General features: G+C 43.3%; 1 protein-coding gene across 5 annotated transcripts in view; it reads left to right on the top strand.

The window, feature by feature from the left end:
* Sncaip (synuclein alpha interacting protein) overlaps window positions 1-21,205 on the top strand; it is a 140,966-nt gene that overhangs the window by 86,254 nt on the left and 33,507 nt on the right. For all 5 annotated transcript variants that reach the window (XM_050149315.1, XM_050149313.1, XM_050149312.1 and 2 more), the window contains exons 4-5: window positions 16,406-17,274; window positions 19,199-19,378. In XM_050149315.1, the coding sequence (XP_050005272.1) occupies window positions 16,406-17,274; window positions 19,199-19,378 (1,049 nt within the window). The remainder of the gene's footprint in view (window positions 1-16,405; window positions 17,275-19,198; window positions 19,379-21,205) is intronic.

Genomic DNA, 21,205 nt, shown 5'->3' with positions numbered 1-21,205 from the left:
GAGCCTTGCAGACAATATGGCAGCCTGAGCCCACATGATAGCCTCTCAACATGTGGGTCGTGACCCCTTGGCAAATCTCTATCTCCACAAATGTTTGCATTACGACTCCTAACTCTAGCTAAATGACAGTTAGGAAGTAGCAACAAAATAATTTTAAGGTTGGAGTCACCCACCTTAAACATGAGGAATTTTTTTAAAGGGTCACAGCGTTAGGAAGAGAACCACTATGGTATGAACAACTTACGGGCCTTGAGGAGGGAATGTTCAGGACATCAGGGAGTGTGTCAGTTACTTTTCTTACCGCCTTGACAAAAGCAACTTTGGGGGTGTGGGGAACTTCAGTTCTCTGTCTAAGTATACAGTCCGGACGACAGGGAAGCCATTGCCTCCTGAGCGTGAGGCAGCTGATCACGTGGCGTCTGTCGTCAGGAAGAAGAGAGGGCTGTCTGTGGGCGTACAGCGTTCGTTCCCATTCCCATTCATCCCAGGACCTCCGCCCGTGGAATGGTGCACCCGCATTTACAATGAGTCGCCCCACCTCAATTAACCTATCGTGGAAACTCCCTCACAGACATGCCCAGAGATCTTTCCAGATTATTCTAAATCGCATCACCTTGACGATTGAGAATAAGCATCACAGAAACTTAGCATGACCCAGCCACGGGAAAGCCAGCAAAGGGGACTGAAAACCAAAGAATGAGCAATGCCCACTTCCTTGATCCAGGAGCAAACTTAGCAATTATGACGAAGTAAAGAGGGCCAGTGTGGCTGCTGAATAGTGATCGAACTAAAGAACAGCAGGAGAGGGGGTGGGCAGAGGATGTGGCCAGACGCCAAAGCGAGCTTGGTTTCCTATGTGTAGCACTGCCAGCAGGGTCCAGCTTTTATGAAATCCTATCACAGACTGAAAGTGACTTACTCCAATCGTCTGCAACCACAACTCTTTCAGAGTTAGGAGTTCTCTATATTTTAGGTGTTTTGTGTGTTTGTTTGTTTGTTTTCCAGATAGCCTGTAGCTCATCACTCTTAGTGACAGGAAGTATATAACCTCATGAGACTGCCCATCTTAAAAATGTTAACAGGCTGTGCACGCGTTAATCCAAATGTCCCAAACTTGAAATGCTCTAGAATCTAAAACTCACTCGACATCATGCCAGCCCCCTACATGGTTTGGATTTTGGAACCATCTTATTATTAGATTTCCAGGTCAGGGGATGTTCAACATGTAGACCCGTAACCCGTGGAAAGACTCCATGTGACAGAGCTCAGGTGGGGGGGGGGGCATTAGAGGGAGAAAGTGAATGGGAAGAGTGGGGAGGGGAGAGGGGAGACCCCGGCCTCTGGGGAACAGAAGAGAGGAGAGGTAGGGAGGGAGACAAGCACACACACTCACACGGGCGGGCAGACGGATGGATGGACAGAGGGAGACAGAGAGAGAAAGAGAGAGGGATGGGCGGTGGGCAGGGCCCTTAAAAGAGAACATCGCGAGTGTGCACAGCTGGTGCTCTTCTTGGCCACAGCTGAGGACATATACTTCCAGGTCAGGCCAGGGCAGGTGAAGCTAACTGGGGCATTGTTTTAGTCTCCCGAGTGTGATATTAATTTGTTTGTAATGAAAATGTTTTAATTATTTACAGGCACAAAATTTTAAGGTTAAAACAAATTTAGGCAGTCTAAAGCCAATCAGATTTTTTTTTTCAAGAATGATTTTTTTTTTTGGTCCCACAGAGGCAGCCGTCCTATTCATCCCTTTATTAACAGAGTACAAATTCTGATGAGATGAAATTTGTTATTCTGTCAAACCTGGTGTCCCTTGAATTTCACCTGCTCCTCTCCTGGAACCTTAGAGAAACAGGACACATCCCTCCTGGAAAGGGGAACTGTTTGATATGTGGAAAGGGCTGTCCTGTGCCCCCCCCCCCAAGGGTTTCCTTTTTCCTCCATGCTGCCCAGTGCCTCCTGGGCACCCATATTGTTCTACTCAGGATGACAACACCTTCCCAGCAGTCCTCTCGAAATGCAGCACCCACAACTAAATCTGAAGTCTCGCCGTTGTCTGCTCAGCCCTGTGCAACAGCTTAACATGCTATATGTAGCTTAACACGTACCTTTCCTGTGCATGGGGTCTGTCCTTTCTGCCTGTGTTCTGTGATGACAGGTATAAAGCTCGCCTTGGATGTAGCCTTTAAAACAGTCGATGGACATGTAGCCCAAGGCTCACTTCTCTTCATCCCTGCACCTGGGTCAGCTTGCATTGTGGGCTGTGAGAGAGGCAACTGTCATGCTGTTGTCAGAGGCTCTGAGTTGAGGTCTAGCACCTTCCACCAGCTCACCACAGCCTGGGAGTCCCCCTGGAGTACCCTTCTCTTAGCTAAAGGACTTGAGTCTCTATCTTTTCCTAATAAGGACAATATTGTCATTGATCAATAACTACGCCACACAGTCACTAGGCTTCAGGTGTGTGTGTGTGTGTGTGTGTGTGTGTGTGTGTGTGTGTGTGAGAGAGAGAGAGAGAGAGAGAGAGATTTTGCAAAGAAGAAAGGGTGGAGGAATTTTGGAGATACGCATGAGGTAGGAGGGAGACAAATTACTGAGGAGTGGGAAGCCAGAGAACGTATTCTGTTCATGGTGTACTGGAGTCGTGCAAGGTGCCCCTGAGACTTCAGGGACTCCTCAGGGATTCCTCATTCCAGGCATTGTGCCAAATCTTCTGTAAACATTTCCCTTCTCCACCAAATAATTCTGAGGAAGGACCGTTATTGTGGCCATTCTACTGACGAGGACCCAAGCCTGCAGTTCATAATTTGCCCAAAATTCTTGAGCCATCAAGCGGATCTGAAACCAGTTCCTCTGTCTCCAAGACCCCCATGAATATGAGTCAGCTGAGGGGTAATTGAATTCCAGGAACATGTGTATCAAGTAGTGTAGGGTGACGACCAGCAGCAAGGGAAGGTTGTGTGTGAAATGTTCACATCTGATAAAGGAAGTAATCCGTGAAACCTTTGCACGCATTCCCTGCCCAATAGCTGCATCTCCAAGACAGTGAGTGTTAACTGCCTGGCTGTCTTCAAATGAGGGCAGACATGCATCATGCAACATATGGTATTCAAATAAAATATCCAGTTTCATCGGCTTGGAGGTTTTTTTTTAAAGTTAATTAGATATTCAAAGATGCATTTGTTTCAAATTCATGATGCTATCACTGCCCTGTGATTCTTTGAAAGCAAGTATCTGCTAATCTCACTGTACGCTTTTCTTGGGCAGAAAGGCAAATAAAAACGAATCCTCCTTTGGATCTGGGAACGGAAACTCAGTCAGGTTAGAAAGCTTGGTTGTGCCGCCATGATAAGTACGCCTCCCATAGCTCTGAGAGTAGATTCGGAAAGACGTTCGATGCTGGAATGAAATGAATTGTTGCTCGTATGACACCAAATAAAAGAAGCCACTCTCTCCAAAGCTTGGTTTCTTTTAAAAAGTCATTTGTATACATTTCAAAGCATTGTCCTGTATTTTTAGACCCTGTTCCTTCAAACTTTGTGACAGACTCTGAAGCTATGAAAACAAACGCTTCCACGCTGTTTGAAGATTTACAAGGATTTTAGCCATCACCTAAAATAATAAATTGGCATCAAATGTGTCCCATAGACATTGTTGTGACATAGTTAATGTTGCTAAATATACAAACCTCCTGGTTTCAATTTGTATCAAGGTTTAATGCCACAAACATGAAAGTAAAAATTAGCTGGGCAGTTTTAGTATAGTTCTTTAAAAAAAAAAAAAAAGCATGCAGATTAATCCATTTCCCATGATGTAACATAAAATGTACTCCAAAGAAAAGAATAGGGAAACAAATTTTCCAAGCTCTCAGTCCAAAAAAAGAAAGAAAAAAAAAGATTGCTTTGGGGGCTGGAGCAATGGCTCCATAGTTAAGAGCAAGGTCTGTTCTTGCAAATGACCTAAGTTCGTGCCCAGCACCCACCCACCTTAGGCTACTCAGAGTGGTGTGTGACTGCAGCACCAAGGAATTTGATGCCCTCCTCTGGCTTCTGTGGGCAACTGGACTCTTATGCATATACCCTCCCCACAGACACACAAGCATACACATAATTTTAATAATAAAAATAAATCTTAAAATGGAAAATTCATACTTTAATATGATACATCTAAAATATTTAAAAGATCTCAGCAACATTGAAATTTCATGTGCAGATAAGTGTGTTCTTTGCCTCAAACAGTTGTTTTAGCCCAATATGATGTTGCATGCTTATAATCTCAGGGTCTCGGGAGGCAGAGGTAGGAGGATCTTGAGTTCAAAGTCACCTTGGGCTTCACAGTGAGACTTTTTTTTTGTTGTTTTTTTTTTCTTTTTACAGTGAGACTTTTTATCTTTCTTGAACAATAGTATAATTCTAAAGATGTTATAATCTGTTATTTTAAAACATGGGAACGTAAAAACTATAATTACCTTGCCACTGAAACAATTGTATCTTTTCAGGTCTTTCCCTGAGACTCTTTTTGTGCCTGCAATTGTAATACAGACAATGTCAGCTGATGCGTTTTTCATTACTACAGAGTTTGCATGCAGGCCAACATTGTGAGAGTGGGCCACAGAATGTTCCTGTAAAAGTGGAGCTGCCCCCACTCTCCAAATTACTGGCTTACTTTTATTGGAGTCTAAAAAAACTCCTCTCTCTCTCTCACTGCTCCTTAGAGAAAGTGGTTGGTAGAAAAAAGTGCAGGGAAGTAAACATCGAGGAAGGACAAGAAAGCTGAGGATGCAGAGAAAATCACCAGACAGACGAGGTGTGTGTGTGTGTGTGTGTGTGTGTGTGTGTGTGTGTGTGTAAGCTGAAGCAAAGAGACCAGACACTCCATACACACGCAGACAGCCTCTTAAAGAAGTATGGCCCTGCAGAGGCTTTCTTCTCAGGAGGTCCCATTCCTGTCACTCCTCCCCAGTCCAGTGCAAAACTGTGGCTGTGGAGAGATGTTGTCCTTTGTAAGTTCCACTGCATCTCTGTCACACACCACCCTCTTCTTAATGATGGATTCCTCTGTTGTTCAGTCATCCCATCTCAGTCTCTGTCTCTGTATGTCCTCTGTTCTGAGTCTCCTGTAAAGAGGGCTGGGTGGAAATGGAAACGCAATTCAGTTGGTAGGGTGCTTGCCTAGCATGCATGAAGTTCTGGCTTCAATCCTCAGCACCACATAAACCGGATATGGTAGTGCACATTTGGAATGCTAGCACCCGAAAAGTGGAGATTCAAGCCAGCCTGGGGTACATGAAGTTCTGGGGCTTCCGCTTCTGAGAGAGAGGGGCGGGAGAGGGAGAGAGGAGGGGAGGAGATCCAGGCCTCCAAGACATATTCAGGTATTAGAATCCTAGAATCCCAAAGTTGAAGGATCTTCTGCAGAAGTATGATTGTCAATAGTGACCGACCACCGCATAAGGCATCTATCTGCTCAGCTAGACCCTCTCATCCCTGTGCTCAACCCAAGTGTTTGCAGCATCACTCAGTCCTGAGCCTGTGCAGGCTCTCAAGCCTCACTCCATCAGTGTGGTACAGAACCAACACCAATGTTGGCAGCATCACCGGTCCTGAGTCTGTGCGCTCTCAAGTCTTAATGCAGACCCAGATTCTGAACCTACAGTTTCCAAGCTTGGTCCCAGGCTGTTTATTTATTTATGCACATCCAAGTTTAAGACACTTTGACCTAAGTCACTGGGAATCCAACCTGTTGTCCTTAATGAAACACAACAGTCTCCTCAAAAACTTATTATCTGCTGTGTCTCTCCAAGCTTAAAGTTCAGGTAATGGTATCCAAAGATGGTCATGAAGCTGTGCAGTGGGAAATGTTTCTGTCGCCATGAGAGACAAAGAGTGATTTGCTACTGGTCCAGCAAGCTTTTCTGGTGCCACTCCCCCTGCCTTTGGCTGTGTAGCCACATCAATCATTCAGTGTGTTAGGCTCCTTCACAGGGACTGCCCTTCCTTTCCCCTTCACCTCTAAAGAAATCCCTTGGGTCCCTTTAACTGACTCCCTAGACCAGTAATATCCAGTAGAAATAAATAGTGAGCCACATATATAATGATTTTTTTTAGCATCCTTATAGAATAAATACCACTAAACAGATGGGTTTATTTTATAATGCTTTGTTTATTATTATTATTATGCTTAAAAATTATTATCATTTAGACATGTGCCAACAACTATCTTTTAAGATTTTCACAACCAAAAGCTTCTGAAAGAGACAGTGAAGGTCTAGGTTATACCAGCACTACCACAACAAACCATATCGTTTCCTAGCTCCCTATATTTTGCTCTCCTCCTGAACTGTCTAAAGGGCCTTTCTTTCTTCTCCCATTCTTTTGTGTGCACGAGTGTGGGCTAGTAGTTAGCAGTACTGAGGAGGGAATGGAGAGTGTGTCACTTGCTAGGTACTTGGTCCACCACTGAGTTTTAGTCCCAGCCCTGCTTTTCCTTTATGTTTTGAGACCAAGTCTAACTAAGTTGTGTAAGCTGATCTTGAACTCATTCTGCAGTCCCAACAGCCGTTGAAATCAACTGACTTTAAAGAGTTATGAAAAACTGCACCTCTGATTCTCTACTTCCATTTGCCCTAAGCAACTACAGTATTTGCTGCCCTGCTAGAGACCACCACCACTTCCATCTCATAAAATCCATTGACACTTATTTTTTAATCCTCGTGGAAGTATTTGAGTCTGTTTAGGGAGTGGTTTTAGTCTTGATGTCTTTCCTAACTCGTTGAGAGCCCCTTATTCTCCTTTACAAGTTCTCTCTCTATTTGACCACCAGTGATCAAATAGGGCCACCCTCTCTCCTTCCTGCCTCTAGATCTCCTTGATTGCTCAGATGGTTTCTGATACTCTCTACCTGCAACTCTTAATCTCCAGCTTCCTTTTCAACAATCTACAGTATCTACATTAACTGTCTCACTGAATTTCAAGAGGAATTCTTGAATCATCTTCGACATGGTTTTTAGAGGATTACACACACACACACACACACACACACACACACACACACACACCACATACTGGGCATGTACCTCATTAAATAGCTCTTGACTTACCAGACAATTCGCTGTGTTGCTGAAGGTGGAATTTCTTGCTCACTCATACCTCATTCATTCCATCTCTACATCCTGGGTCTTCTATGCTCCGAGAATGTCTTTGGACTTCCCAGAGTGTCTGCCTTGGCTGAGTGCAGTGGATGGCAGCGACAAATACAGGTCAACACAAAATCATCAACTGACTTAAAACATGGTGAGGGGGTTGTGACATTTTAAAAAAATTCTGGCGTGTCAAAGAATTGGACATGCCTGTGAGTTAGAATGAATATTTGTGCTCCTATAAAATTTGCATATTAGAAATCCCCAAGATGATATTACATATAGGTGGAACCTCAGGGGAGGCTGTTAGGTCGTGAGGGTGGAGCCCCCATGAACGGGATTAGTGCCCTCACAAAAGTGGCTGTGTATTGGCCCCAAGTAGCCTTCCTTGTCTTCATCTCCAGCCCGTCCCTGTGGCTCTCTCTGTCAGCGTCTCTGCTGCTTTAGATCTTTACAAACGTGCTACATTCTCCCCAGATTGTCACTGAATTGCCCTTTCTCCCTTACTTCTTTAAATTCACATATGCTTGGCTGTTTCTCCTTGGATTTAAGAATTGCCTCTTAGACGGGTTTTCTCCATCATGTACACCCTCATGCTGACTCATTTCCATAAAAGCACGTTGACTTCCATCATATTTTTGTCTGTATGTGCTCTTGCATTATTGTCTAGACAAGGTTGTATCTATTTCAGTCTCCCCTGCGGGGAAAAGAAAATCGTGTGCACAGAGGACACTTAGCAAATGTTAACTGAATAAATGGGTTTGGTAAGAAGACCTTAGCACTCAGTCTGTCGCCAACCACTCTGGCTGTGCATCCTTTGTCCTGTTCATGCATCTCTTGATTATATTCAAAGGAGATTGACAGCTTTAGGCAGGAGTCTCAGTGATCAGATAAATCCAAATTTAGACTTGACACTGCCAATTATAAACAAGACGGAGAAAATCTGCTCGACTGTCGTTTAGACAAGTTATTATTAAAACTCTTTCCTAAACTTTCTTCCCTTAACTCGAGGAGTGACCGAATTCAGGAAGAGCTCATGTTGGGATTTTAGTTAAAGGGAATCTGAAGTGGCTCCATCTGTCCTTGCCACTGGTTGCTGGGATTCCATGACCAACGTGTGACCCAAATAGAGAGACGGTAAATTGTCTGTTTAGGGAGTGGTTCTAGTTTTGACAGAGTAGTCCTCTGGTGCTATGGAAAGCTAGAATCAGGCAACCTTCTTCCTGATTGAGAAATCAGAATGCTGCATGATTTTCCACACAATGCTTAAAATTCCCCGAGTCCTCGTTTGTTTTCGAGTGAGAATCCATAAAAACTGTCCATCCATCTTTGAGACGTGTTATGAAAAATCGCCGATGAAATCATGAACTCTCCTGTGGTCAGAAATACAGAAAGTCTGATGTGGATGTATTGGCCATTTAAAAAGTGTTAAGTGAAGGAAAATCCCAATGAAGGTACCGTTTTGTGGGATCCAGGAAACACATGGTACACATTGTTACACGAATGTCTGTGAAGTGTGTACTGACATAGCTAATTCCTACATGAAGATACACATGCCACACTTAAACATGAAATTAGCTGGTATTCGAGGAGATGGCAAGTAGAAAGTATGAATTTTCTAAACACACACCACATACACACACACACACACACACACAAAACCTTACCCATTTCCTGCCCCTGTCTGTCCTTGCCTCTTGTCTGCTCTCTTCCTAAGGAGCAGCATAACTCTGTGCTTTGTCCTTGGCAGTAGATCAGCACTGTGAAACGTCGCCACCTTCAGTTAAAAGGGGTTAGTGTGTGTCTGCACATCCAGAAAGTGCTTTCGGACTACTACTCCCCAGCTGTCTTTTTCCACGTGCCTCAGCTTGATGAGTCTTTTCATTGACCTTTCGCTGTGTCTTTTTGCACAATCCCAGAGTGAAAGAGAGAAGGGAGGAGGGGCGAGAGGGAACCTAGGAAATGGGCCTGGAATGAACCCCAACTTAATCCACTCGCAAGGTTTTGCTAATGTCACAATGAAGGCTAGCATACTTTCTGCATGACAGAACAGCTCTCAAAGCGTGTATTTTCTTCAGACCTACCAATTGCCAGTCTCTGTAAACTGTACTTTTGAAGCCCCAGGATTTAAACTTGTCCAAATACTGCGTCTGACTTCATGACAGACTATGCCTCTGTGGTAAAGATGTATCTTTTCTAGCCAGGTTTATAGGATTTGAATATTTCAGTGAGTTTTCACAGAACAAAGAAACAGCCAGAGATTGACTGGTTAGTTATCTGAGCAAGTCTGCATAGTTACGGGCAGGGCTGGGAGTAATAAAACATGAACCTGACATGTTCAATAACAGCTGCTTGGTGTCAGTGGCCTTTTAAAGACAGGAGGTTTAAGACCAAAATCAATGACATTTTCCTCACAGCGTGTGAATAGATCAATGAATGGAGTATTTATAAGAATAAAGTCATGTGTATACTTACCCTTCAATCTCAGGATACCCTCAATAAAGGGCCTGGGGTATCAGTGAAAAGGATGAGCAAACACCCCCAGAGGAACATTCCAGAAGCATGCATACCATTTACACACATCACTCTTCCCATCATAAGGTCCCGACACAATTCTCCAATGCCAGAGTTCCCTCAGCAGCCATCCCTTGGATCAGGTTACAGACTAACCTGTAGGGCAGTGCAAAAGGTCACTCCTCCTGCACTTCCCATTCAGATCCAGGCTCGTCCCCTTCTTCCTACGGTCACGAGGAGATGGAAGCCATCTGTCATCAGTCCTTAGAGATCCTAAGGTGTTTGTGTTCCACGGGTCCACTGCAGATGTCACTTGGCCAGTGGTAACAAAGCTCAGGACTCTAGCATTGGCAAGCCCGTTCTCTCATAATTGCCCTCCCAGTGAAGTGAGAATAAAAGGAAACGGAGGAGGCCAGCACTGGACTTGCCTAGTACGCACCTAGCCTTGGGCTTGGTCTCCAACGCTGCATCAACTGAACATTTTTGGTGACTTGTCATCTCGACATTCAAGAAGTGAGGGAGGGAGGATCAGAAGCACAAGGTTATCCTTGGCTACATAGCAAGTTCAAGGACAGCCTGGGATATATGAGACCCTATATTTATAAAAAAAAATGGTTAAAATAAAAGAGATAGAATTCTGGAGAACATGTGGGGTATATTTCTTATAGACTTCTATGGATATGTGGTGTGTTGTATATATACTTAAATTAAATTTGTAGATGGGCATTGTTCTTCTATTTCCTGACTGCCCAGACCTGAATAATCACACAGAAACTATATTAATTGCAACACTTCTTGGACAATGACTCAGGCATATTTCTAGCTAGCTCTCACATATTGAATTAACCCATTTCTATTAATCTGTGTATCACCATGAGGCTATGGCCTACCAGTAAGATTCTGGTGTCTGTCTCCTTCGGCAGCTATATGGTGTCTCCCTGACCTGCCTACTCTCTATATATCTCTATGTTTGGATTTCCCTTCTGGCTTTATTCTTCTCTGCCATTGGTCAAAACAGCTTTCTTCATTAACCAATAGTAACAAAACACATTCACAGCATGCAGAGGAGAATTCCACATCTTAAATTGACCAGTTTGTTTCTCACAGAAAGTAGAATCCATTTAACTTGACAGAATCCTTTCTTTCTCTTCTCACTGTCTCATGCTAATTTTCTAATGTGGACTATGGATACAGCTCTCCATATTTAGAAGTAAAATAAATGGGCATTTTAGGAGCCAACATTGATGTTTAGTCTTAAAAGTTGGGTCTACTATGGCAACAGCAAACGTTCCATTATCTTCTTAAAGAAAACAATTTATCAAGCCTAGGAGCCAGAGAATTATGTGTCAGCAATCGTCTCAGCCTCATAATTATAAATTTGTGAGGATCCGGTAAAATGCATGAATCCAAAAGAATTATAGTGTTTCACTGTGAGTCAGAATCAAGAACCCTGTTATTTGTAGACATTCTACATCATCAGAGCTATTTAGGGAGGGTCAGATCTTAGCAATAATATTACCTAACCTTGTTATTTTCCAGATGAGGACATTTAAATTAAGAAATTTTTTGGGTTTTTTGAGACAGAGTTTCTCTGTGTTGCCCTGGCTGTCCTGGAACTTACTCAGTAGACTAGACTGACATCAAACTCATATCACCTGCCTCTATCTATCTCCCAAGTGCTGAGATTAAAGGCATGCACCACCACCACCCTGACAAGAATTTCTTAAGAGAGGACATTAAAAGTACCTCACTATGTGGCATGCCTTCTAACTGTCCAAGCCACTTTAATAACTTACCTCACCTCAGTTTAGAAAAAAAAAAGGCTCATTGTAACAAAACTTGTTTATTATACTTTGCATTTTTGGTCCCTTCACTCACTCATAGAAAGACTGGGTCACCTTTGAAAATCTTTGCTAGGCAATGAGCTGGTCACAAGCAGAAGTAGCTTCTTGAAGAACCCGTATCCTTGAGGGACCTCAGGAGAAGGTGAAGTTGGTATGGCACCTCCAGACTTGCTGCAGGCGTGTTCATGTATTGCCAGGGAGCTGAGACGTAAAGCATTTTTTAAAAAACTCTCCCAGCTGTTTCTTGGGAGAGTCAAAAGAAGGGGCTCAGTGGAGCAACACTGGATGACTCGTGTATGATGAACATGAGTCGCTGGCAGCGACAGCAGCAAGGAATTCATAAGAAAAGGCCCAAAGGCAAGAACAATGATAGATGACCATGGCATTTCCAGAAAGATTGAATTTAACAGAGGAGGAGAACGGAAAGGCGGGGCTTTGGGACTCATGAGTTCTGAGAGAAGAAGGTAAATTATAAGGTGAATGAAAGAACCATTGCAGACCATGCTAAAGAATTTTGCTATGAACAAAAAAGCCAGTGTCCACAAACCTTGTAACTTAAGGGACATTTTACATCATGGGCTATATCCAAAAGTCCCTTTTTTGTTTTTATCTTTAAATATATATAATGTATGCTTTTATTTATTTAATATTTCTAGAGCACTTTACTTCTAAGAATATTTGTTTCTTAAGAGATATTGTGAACCGAATACAAATATTTCTTGAAATGAGGTCATCACTGAAAGGAATGTGGTGAGCATGAAACCCTCCAGTTCATTCATATGAAAGCCACTGACCCTGAAGCCTGCAGTCAGTTTAGTAAGGGCTATTCTGCATTGTGGAGAGGAATTAAATTCTAGCACCAAACTAAGATTCCTTAAGCAAATGAGAAGGAAGAAGAAGGCTGACCACTGAATAGTTTTCTCACGCTGTAAATGAGGGTGTTTATCATGGGTCCTAGGGTGTGTCTGACAGTAAGGAATATTCATTGTATGCCTGAGGCAATATCATTTTAGGAAGTATGAGATACCTGAGGTTTGGGAGCTAATTTTGGGTGACAAATTCAATCTTACCCAAAGAGGGTTTAGCTAGGCTAGAGAGACCAATGAGAGAAAGGAACCCAGTGTGTGATGGTTGTGGAAAAGGATCTTAGTATAACCCAGTTAGTGCAGGAAGGGTACAGAAAAGGGGCCAGGCTTAAGAGAAATTTGGGATAACGCCACAAATTTTTGTCTGAGCAATGTGGGGCAGGGATCAAGGAAATAGAGGGACAGACGATGCCTTGAGGAATGAACGACTTAAGAAACTATATAAATGACACTATGGTTGTTCATGTCAGGATCAAGAGGATTGTAAGGGGGGCTTCAAGAATGGCGAGAGTGGAAACAGACAGAGGTGGAGAGAGTCAGACCCTTGGATTCTTGCACTGCCATTCAGAGAATCTTTCATATTCTAGATTGGCATTATTGCTTGCTGGGAAAATGGCTGGCTTTTGGTAGTTATGAGGTGACTGAAATTTTCTTGCTAATGCACAGAGCATCCCAAATGCCAGCTAGACTCTAGGAGACTGTTTTGCCTATAAACTGGCATCATAAACATCTTTCTTATTACTGATCATTTTAAAATTTTGTGACTCCATCAGGTAGGCAGATTGAAGGTGCACTCGGCATATTTACTGTTATAAATAAGATGTTAAAGATGAACATCTCTAAAAGCAAAACATCGTTAAGAACCTTCTTATGTAAACAATCTACTGGGAATTTTTGAAGGATAGAGAGCTAAATTAAACACAGATACTGTTCTCATCGAATTTGTAAAGATTAAGATAAAAGTTTTCAGGGATTTAAATTGTGTTCACGTGTCAACAATTTGTGCATGGTTTCAAGCGAAGAAATCTAGCTTCAAAACCCTTCCCAGTAGCCCATTAGTGTGAAATGTGTTTCCACGGATGACTAGAATGTTATGACGGTTCTGTAACAAAACAACAATAAAGCAAATTTGGTGGGACCCTTAAAGAATTGAAAGGGAAAACCTTGCCTGCCATTAATAATCTGTTTCTTATGCTGTGTTTATTTGCCCCGCTTAGGAGAAAGAAATGGGTGTTTGTCTTTTGTTTGCTGCATTTCTGCTCATCCAAATATGTGACATGGCACAAAATTTGAGCTTTCTCGTGACACCCATTAGTTCATTTTTCATAAGCAGGTTTCCCCCCCTTGGCAATCAAGACAGGCTTGAAGGCCCAGATTTCATCCTAAGCCCACAAAACAACCTTATAGGCTTGACTGAGGAAAAAGACAACATTCCCAAATGTTGACACTCCTTCTTCAGTTTCTAGACCTTTCTGTGGAAAGAAGGGCAAGAAGTGTTTTCATAAAACACAGGCAGAATTCATTTACATAGAGCGCTCTTAATGGCTCCTGTCAGAACAAAACAGCTGGGAAACATATGGTACCCATTTCCCTGTATCGCTTGGAAAAAAGTTCATATGTAAATAAAGCCAACATAAAAGAGTGGCCCTTTGAACCTGTGACCTCACATAATACATAAATATATCAGTACAGGGCACTCGTTGCATTGACCCACTAAGTCATGTGCTTTAAATATTTTAAAAACGTTCTAAGATTCATAGTTTTTAAGAACTCCAAAGAAATCAAGGGAAGTGACAAAATATGAGCAGATACCATGCCAAGCAATAAGCATGTGTTTCACACTGTCTATGAATAGGTTTTCCCACAATATTTATAAATTTGGGGAACGTTGGTGAGTAAAATTAAATGCCTACTTACACCTTATAAGCTCCATGATCTCTATCTCCCTGTTGCTTCGTGTGAAAGAGGCACTGTGTGTTCTTAAGGCAGAGAAAATGGCTTGGCAGAAATTTCTGGCAAACGATAGCTTTTCATAGCTTCACATTTTTAGGAAGAAAAGAACATATAAAAGGTAGACATTTTTATATTTATAGGAAATTGATTAGAATAATTGGCCTTTGCCTTTCCATATTGACATTTCATAAATGACTTTAAAGACTCTAGCTTTTCCCGGCGATTATCACTCCTTTGGGTTTATGAAGGGAACTTATTTCCCTCTGGGAAATTAAGCTGAAAATCCCTCAGAAGCATTCACTTTACACGTGTTATACGATTGAGTGAATTGTGCAGAATGAGATTCAAGTTCACGTATGTGTGTCTGTCCGTCGTTTGCTCCAGGCTGAGCACTGGGTATGGCTAAGAACTCTAGACACAAAATGGTGTGGGTAAGAGAAGCAGGCGGCAATTGAGATGCCTTCCTTCCCTTCGGGGTGTCCTTTACTGTGTGTTGCTCATTGGGAAGAAACCAGCTCTCCTCCCATAGCTTTCAGAGTCCTCTTCCCTTCTAAAGTCTGAGAGTTGGAAAAGCCTTGAGGTTGGAGTGTGCAAAACAGACCTTCTGAACCTCATGCCAAGTTGTTGACCATTTGGGGGACAGAACTTGGGATTTTATGATGGGCAAGCCCACTCACTCCTCCCTTTGCTTCATTCCATAACTTCCCTGCATGATTTTAGGACAGATGTCGGTATGAACAACGGCTAGTAGCACGAATTGAGGGATCCCTTTAACTGTAAGAAGCAGTCATTACCAGAGGTTACTGTAAAAGTCACAGGACTGAGCACTCCTGCTGTCTCGGGGGCTCTCACCCTTTGGCTGTGCCCAACAGCAAAGACAGGCAGGTTTGCTCACTCTGGGATGAAACCCTTCCCGCCCACTTTGTTTCATAGGATAGAGGGTAGTTGGAAGGAAGCTTTACCTGCCTGATGGACAATGATAGAAACTAACAGCTGAAGAATAGAAAACTGTAAAGGAGCCTGCTAGCTTGCAAGAGTACTACCATCTGCCTTCTAGTAGAGGAGAATAGAGCCCTGCTGTGGGCGCGAGCCCTGCAGCTTCATCAGTCCGCTCTGAGATAGGCTACCAGGCATCTTGCTTGTGTTGAGGTTTATTAGAAGAGAGTGTGATTTTTTTTTTTTTATCTTTTCTCTCCCAATGTGCCTGACTCCCTCACTGTCCATCTCAACCAGTTGAAGGTAGGCCGGCCTGCAATCTTTAACTGCACAAAAATGAGAGAAACTTAAAAAACAATGTTGAGTACTAGTCTGCCTTCCCTATCCGCCCTTCATGACTCTCCCCTTTTCTGGTTTCTCCCTTTCCCAATACGGAGAACAGTGTTGCTCTAAAGAGTATGTCCTGTTGTCAAATGGAAATGTATTATGTGGTGTCATAGGCTGAGAAGCGCCACGAGATGGCCCTGTACGATGTTTGTCTAGGATGCTCAGTGTAGGGTGGATTGGCTCCGTCATGACGTGTCTCCCGTGAACAGACGAGCACCTAACCACTTTATGCTTTTTCTTGCTGTCCCTAAACATCTAACAGAAACCTGTCAGGTCACCTAGTAGGTCACAATTTGAGTTTGTAGAAGACGAGCTATGATTCCTTCACACGGATATCTTAGACATTAGAGATGTGTGTACAGGCAGGTACATGCTTCTGTGTGTGTATGTGTGTACATATATCACTGGTTCGCTGGCTTAGTGTGCAAGCCCAGTCCTATTCTCTTTTGTTTTTGTTTGAGGGTGGTGGCAAACATGTAAACAGTATCAGAGACACCCAATCATAAAATATCTGTCAGGGTTTATTTATTTTAACTTCCTGCCGTTATCAATTAGTTCTGGGACATTATATCATGACTTTCTTGTCTTTCTCTGACTTTCAGTGGTAAGTATGAAGCATTAGTCTTCTGGATATATGTCCTCTCATGATTTTTATCCCCTTATAAAGCGGCCTACTGTGAGCATAACCTAAGTGAGCTGTGTCTACCTACATGGCCAAACTCTGTTCGAATTTCAGTTTAACAGTCTCCTCTATTACTTTTTTTAAACAGTTTCAAGCACTAGCTGGAACTGTGGTGTCTCAACTCTCATTTCAAACCCACAAAAGCCCACTGGAATCGCTGATGTCTACAGTAAGTTCCGCCCAGTGAAGCGCGTGTCTCCGCTGAAACATCAGCCAGAGACGCTGGAAAACAATGAAAATGATGACCAAAAGAACAATACAGTAGAGTACCAGAAAGGCGGGGAGACTGACCAGGGCCCCCAGCCCGAGGAACTCAGCACTGAAGATGGAGTCAGGGGGTTGCCAGGTAAGGGCTCCGAGCCCAGCCAGGCACTGGGCGAGCTGGAGCATTACGACCTTGACATGGATGAGATTCTGGATGTGCCTTACATTAAATCCAGTCAACAGCTGGCTCCCTTCACTAAGGTGTCTTCAGAGAAAAGGATTTTGGGCTTGTGCACAACCATCAATGGCCTTTCTGGTAAAGCCTGTCCTATTGGAAGCTCTGAGAACTCCACACCCAACATGACTCCATTTTGTGTTCTTTCTCCTGTGAAAAGTCCTCACTTGAGGAAAGCATCGACCGTCCTCCGGGACCAGCACAAGCTCTGCACAGAAGACTCTGAGAGCTTACCTGCTCTGGGTAAATGCGCCCCTGCGTATGAGTCCGAGAACCACAGTAAAGACTTCCTGAACAAGGCTTTTAGTGATCCTCATAGTCGAAAAATTGAGAAGGCAGGGCCAGACTGCAAGCTCAGGGCCTTCCACCTGCAGTCCTCGGCAACAGGGGCCAAACCGGAAGAGCAGGTCAATGGCATGAACTGGACCAACGCCCAAGGCGCAGAAGAAAGGAGTGAGAACCTGAAGAAAGTAAGAAGCATACTGAACATTGTGAAAGAAGGACAGATATCACTCTTGGTGAGTACTGTCTGTCTGTCTGACCTACAGACTCCGTCTCCTAACAGATGAAGTGTTTGTTTCACACCTTTCTGTGAATTTTTGTATTTGCTCTTTGAGCATTTCCTATACCATGTTTTGTTCATTTTCACCCCCTTTGTTTGATTCCTTGCTAAATCTTTACTTGCTGCTTTAGTTGAGAGGCGTGATATCTGAACGCCAAGGTTAGGAGGTTAATTCAGGGGACGCAAATGGCTCCAGAAGCGTGTGGGGGCAGTTTAACATCACCTGACCTCAGCTGAAATACAGATATTTAATCTAAAAGGAAAACAAAACAAAGAGCCCCGCACTGTTTGCCAGTTGAGTTTATGCCTTTTTTTTTTTTCCTTTTGCTTTTCGAATGGTTCCCCATGCTCTCCCTCCGTTTCTGTGGGGACGTCAGTTTTCAGTTGATGGCAGACCTGCCAGATCTGGGAACAGAGAGTTCTCTGTTTCACCCTGATCATTATTCAGAAAAGTTGGGCCAGGGGGTTGGAAAACATTTGCAGATACAGCTTCCCCTAGAGTTTGATTGTTCTCTGACACACACGAGGTTTTCGCTCTGCACCAGTACTACGTGTCCAGGGAACATGAAGAATTATCTCCACACACGAGGTTTTCGCTCTGCACCAGTACTACGTGTCCAGGGAACATGAAGAATTATCTCCAAGGACTCCAGACAGAGTTACTTGGTGTAAGAAACATCTCTTGAGAAAGTTAAACTGAAATAGCGTTCCATCCACTGCACTGTTTTCCTAGCTTCCAGACGCTGAGCGGACAGTAGCAATCCTAGGCTCCTACTCAGAGGATAAAGTCTCCTTCAGGAAACGCACTGCCTGCATCGTGGCATCGCGACTCCACTAATGTTACGCTTGCACAGAGAAACTTTAGCACACTGGGCCTGCTGTCACAAACAGGACCAATGTGATTGGATGATTTTATCACATGAAGCCATCACTGGTTTCTCGTGAAAATGTCTTTTCCATTTTCCCCAGCTGTTGCCTCTGATTCTCTTGGGCTCATTGTTTTCCTTCATCCCATACATTCAGAAGTCACAAATGCTAACACCGCTGAGTTTGCCCAAAATATTCTATCAGACGCTTCATACTCAGAGGAGTGAAAATAGCCAAAGAACCAGGTTGCCTCCGGATATCCCAGATGCCCCAGGGAGTCACTGGTATGTCTAGAGGTTGCTGTGAGCACCCTAGTGGCCACAAGCTTTAGGGAACATGCAGAGGGAGGCCATGTGACAAGTCAGGCCTTCGACACAAGCGCTTCATTCATCCAGCAAACCTTTAACAGTCAATAAAGCATAGCCCTGTCCCTCCAGCACTTAGCCATGTGGTGACAGATAGAGAAGCTATTGCTTGCCATCAGTGTCCCCTCAGGGACCTAAAATACCAACTACAAACCTTCACAGCTTATTGGTCCTAGCTTGGTGACCCTTTCTCTCAAAACCATCTGTCCCTTGAGAGTACCTGTTCTAAAGCAATGGATCTCAGCCTTCTTAATGCTAGGGTCTCTTAATTCAGTTTCCCATGTTGTGGTGATCCCAACCATGAAATTATGTGCATTATATGCACAGTTTGTCATAACTGTGATCTTGCTACGGTTACGAATTGTAATGTAAATATCTGTGTGTTCTGATGGTCTTAGAGGATGCTTTGCAAAAGAGTCATTCAGCTCCCAAAGGGGTCACGACCCACAGGTTGAGAACCACTGTTCTAAAGCATGTTGTAAGACAAATAGCAAGGGACTCTAACTCAGTAGATCCTTGCAAGGCCACCAGGGCCCTCATGAGCTGTTCCTTCTTCCCTGTGCCCAGAGGAGACCCTCCATAGTGTCTGGTTTTGGTTCACTGATTGAAGCCTCTCCCTTCATCTCTCTTCTCCCTCCCCCCATACAGCCACACCTAGCTGCAGACAATCTGGACAAAATTCACGATGAGAACGGAAACAATCTGTTACACGTTGCTGCGTCGAAGGGGCATGCAGAATGTCTGCAGCACCTCACATCTCTGATGGGCGAAGACTGCCTCAATGAACGGAACGCAGAGCAGCTGACTCCAGCGGGTCTGGCCATCAAGGTGACGTCTTAGGGGCTGAGCTGTCCTTGGCTTTGTCTTTGATCTCCACTTTTTTTTTTTTTTTAAAAAAAAAAATAAGATTCCTTGTGAGCTATTGGAAGGGGAAGAGGAGAGAGTGACGTATTAAACAAAGAGCACCTGAGTGTGTTATATGTAAGAAGTTAATCACTCAGTCGTGTATTATAGGTAAGAAGTTAATCACTCAGTCACTACCGCTCTGAGATGTTATGGCATTCCAATGCTTATTATCTAATAAGGATAATTTCCCAATCAACTCACAAAGAGAGAAGAAGATGACCCCCTGCAGGGCTGAGAATTTTGTTATTTACAGTGATTGCAATTTGGATTCTTACCCACACCTGGATCTCTCAAAGACTGTGTCAGTTTTTCCTAATGTGGGGATAAGAAGCAAGGAGAATTAGATCAACGTGTCTGTTAAGGGTGGCGAGCTCTTAGGAGTTTTGGACAATAATGTGGGCTTTCAATGAATCAAATCTGAGTTCAAATGACATCAGCATCAAAACTGTTTCCAGCGTCACTGAGGAGTCCATACTTAGTCCCCCGAAATAGCACAATATCCTATCTGTCAAAGTGTACGCAAATTAATACCAACTGGGGTGGAGTTAAAACCTGGACCTAACACAAGAAAGCAGGGACCTTTGTGGCACTGTGGTAAGAGTGTCTGGAGAGAGACCAGGTCACGAGGAGATTAGCTAGTAAACTAAAATGTCTGTTGGGATCTTTGGCAGATAAATGTAGGCTTTAGTCATACTTATTAAGAAGCCAGAAGTGACGTTCAGAGAAAAAGAATACATCTTGACTTCGGCATGAGACCACTTCACACGATGGTTGGATCTCCTAAAAGCCAAATACATCATTTTTACAAATGGAATTGCATAGGTGTTGACTAGAAGAACAAGCTAGCTAAAGAAACCTACTTGCGACCTTACTAAAGCAGTTTTAAAGCAATAAGTTATGCTCCCATCCCTAACAGATCTTATCTGCAAAGCTGATTTTTAAAACTCTAATGCATTTATTGGTCAACAAGATTTATATGTTAAAAATGTTATTTTAGTTTATATTGCTCCCTGGGAAAGTCTGACTTCAAAATTTGCATAGTAAACACTTTGTTAGAAGGAAATCTACGATGCCAGGGAATGTATTTTTCTCTGGTTGTGAAGGATGCCATGGCAGATCAGAACTGAGTTTACTGAAGCCAATGTGGGGGAAAAAATTAGAGGGAAAAAAAAACTCATTCAGTAGAGTTGAGTCTGTGTGCTGAAGCCAACAGGTACTGTGTTATTGGGTGCTGGAGGCAGAAATTTGAACAAGAGATAGTCCCTATTCCTAAGGACCGATATGCCTGGTGACTAAAGCAGGCACCTTGATTACTGGTGATAACAGCGTCAATGGTAAAAGCGGCATCTCACCCTGTGACACACCCTTGGCATCAATCAGTGACAAGTATTTTTATAATGCCAACAAATGTTGGCACCTGCCATATTTATAGACCAGTTTAGTGTTTCTGAAATATAGTCCTCATTAGTTCTCCTAACTAATGGATGGTGATTGACTATTTCCTTATCATATAATTGAATGAAAACATTTCTTTTAATTTATTTGCCCTGCTGCTCATTTGGATAGATTAAACATGATAGAGCTCGAAGGCTCATAAGACATGTAGCCGCCCTTCAACCAGCCCTCATGGGAACAGCTTCCGTGCTATCTCCCCTAGGACCTGTTGATTTCTATCTAAACTTCAGCCACCACGGTACAGCCATCACCAACAGGGCTGCAGGCTTACACAGCAATTTCTGCTATAATCGG

Source organism: Alexandromys fortis, unplaced genomic scaffold (assembly GCF_014885135.2).
Source record: "Alexandromys fortis isolate MF-2015 unplaced genomic scaffold, M_Fortis_MF-2015_v1.1 scaffold_60, whole genome shotgun sequence".
In the NCBI taxonomy this organism is placed as follows: Eukaryota; Metazoa; Chordata; class Mammalia; order Rodentia; family Cricetidae; genus Alexandromys; species Alexandromys fortis.
This window is presented reverse-complemented; position numbering and strand designations above follow the sequence as displayed.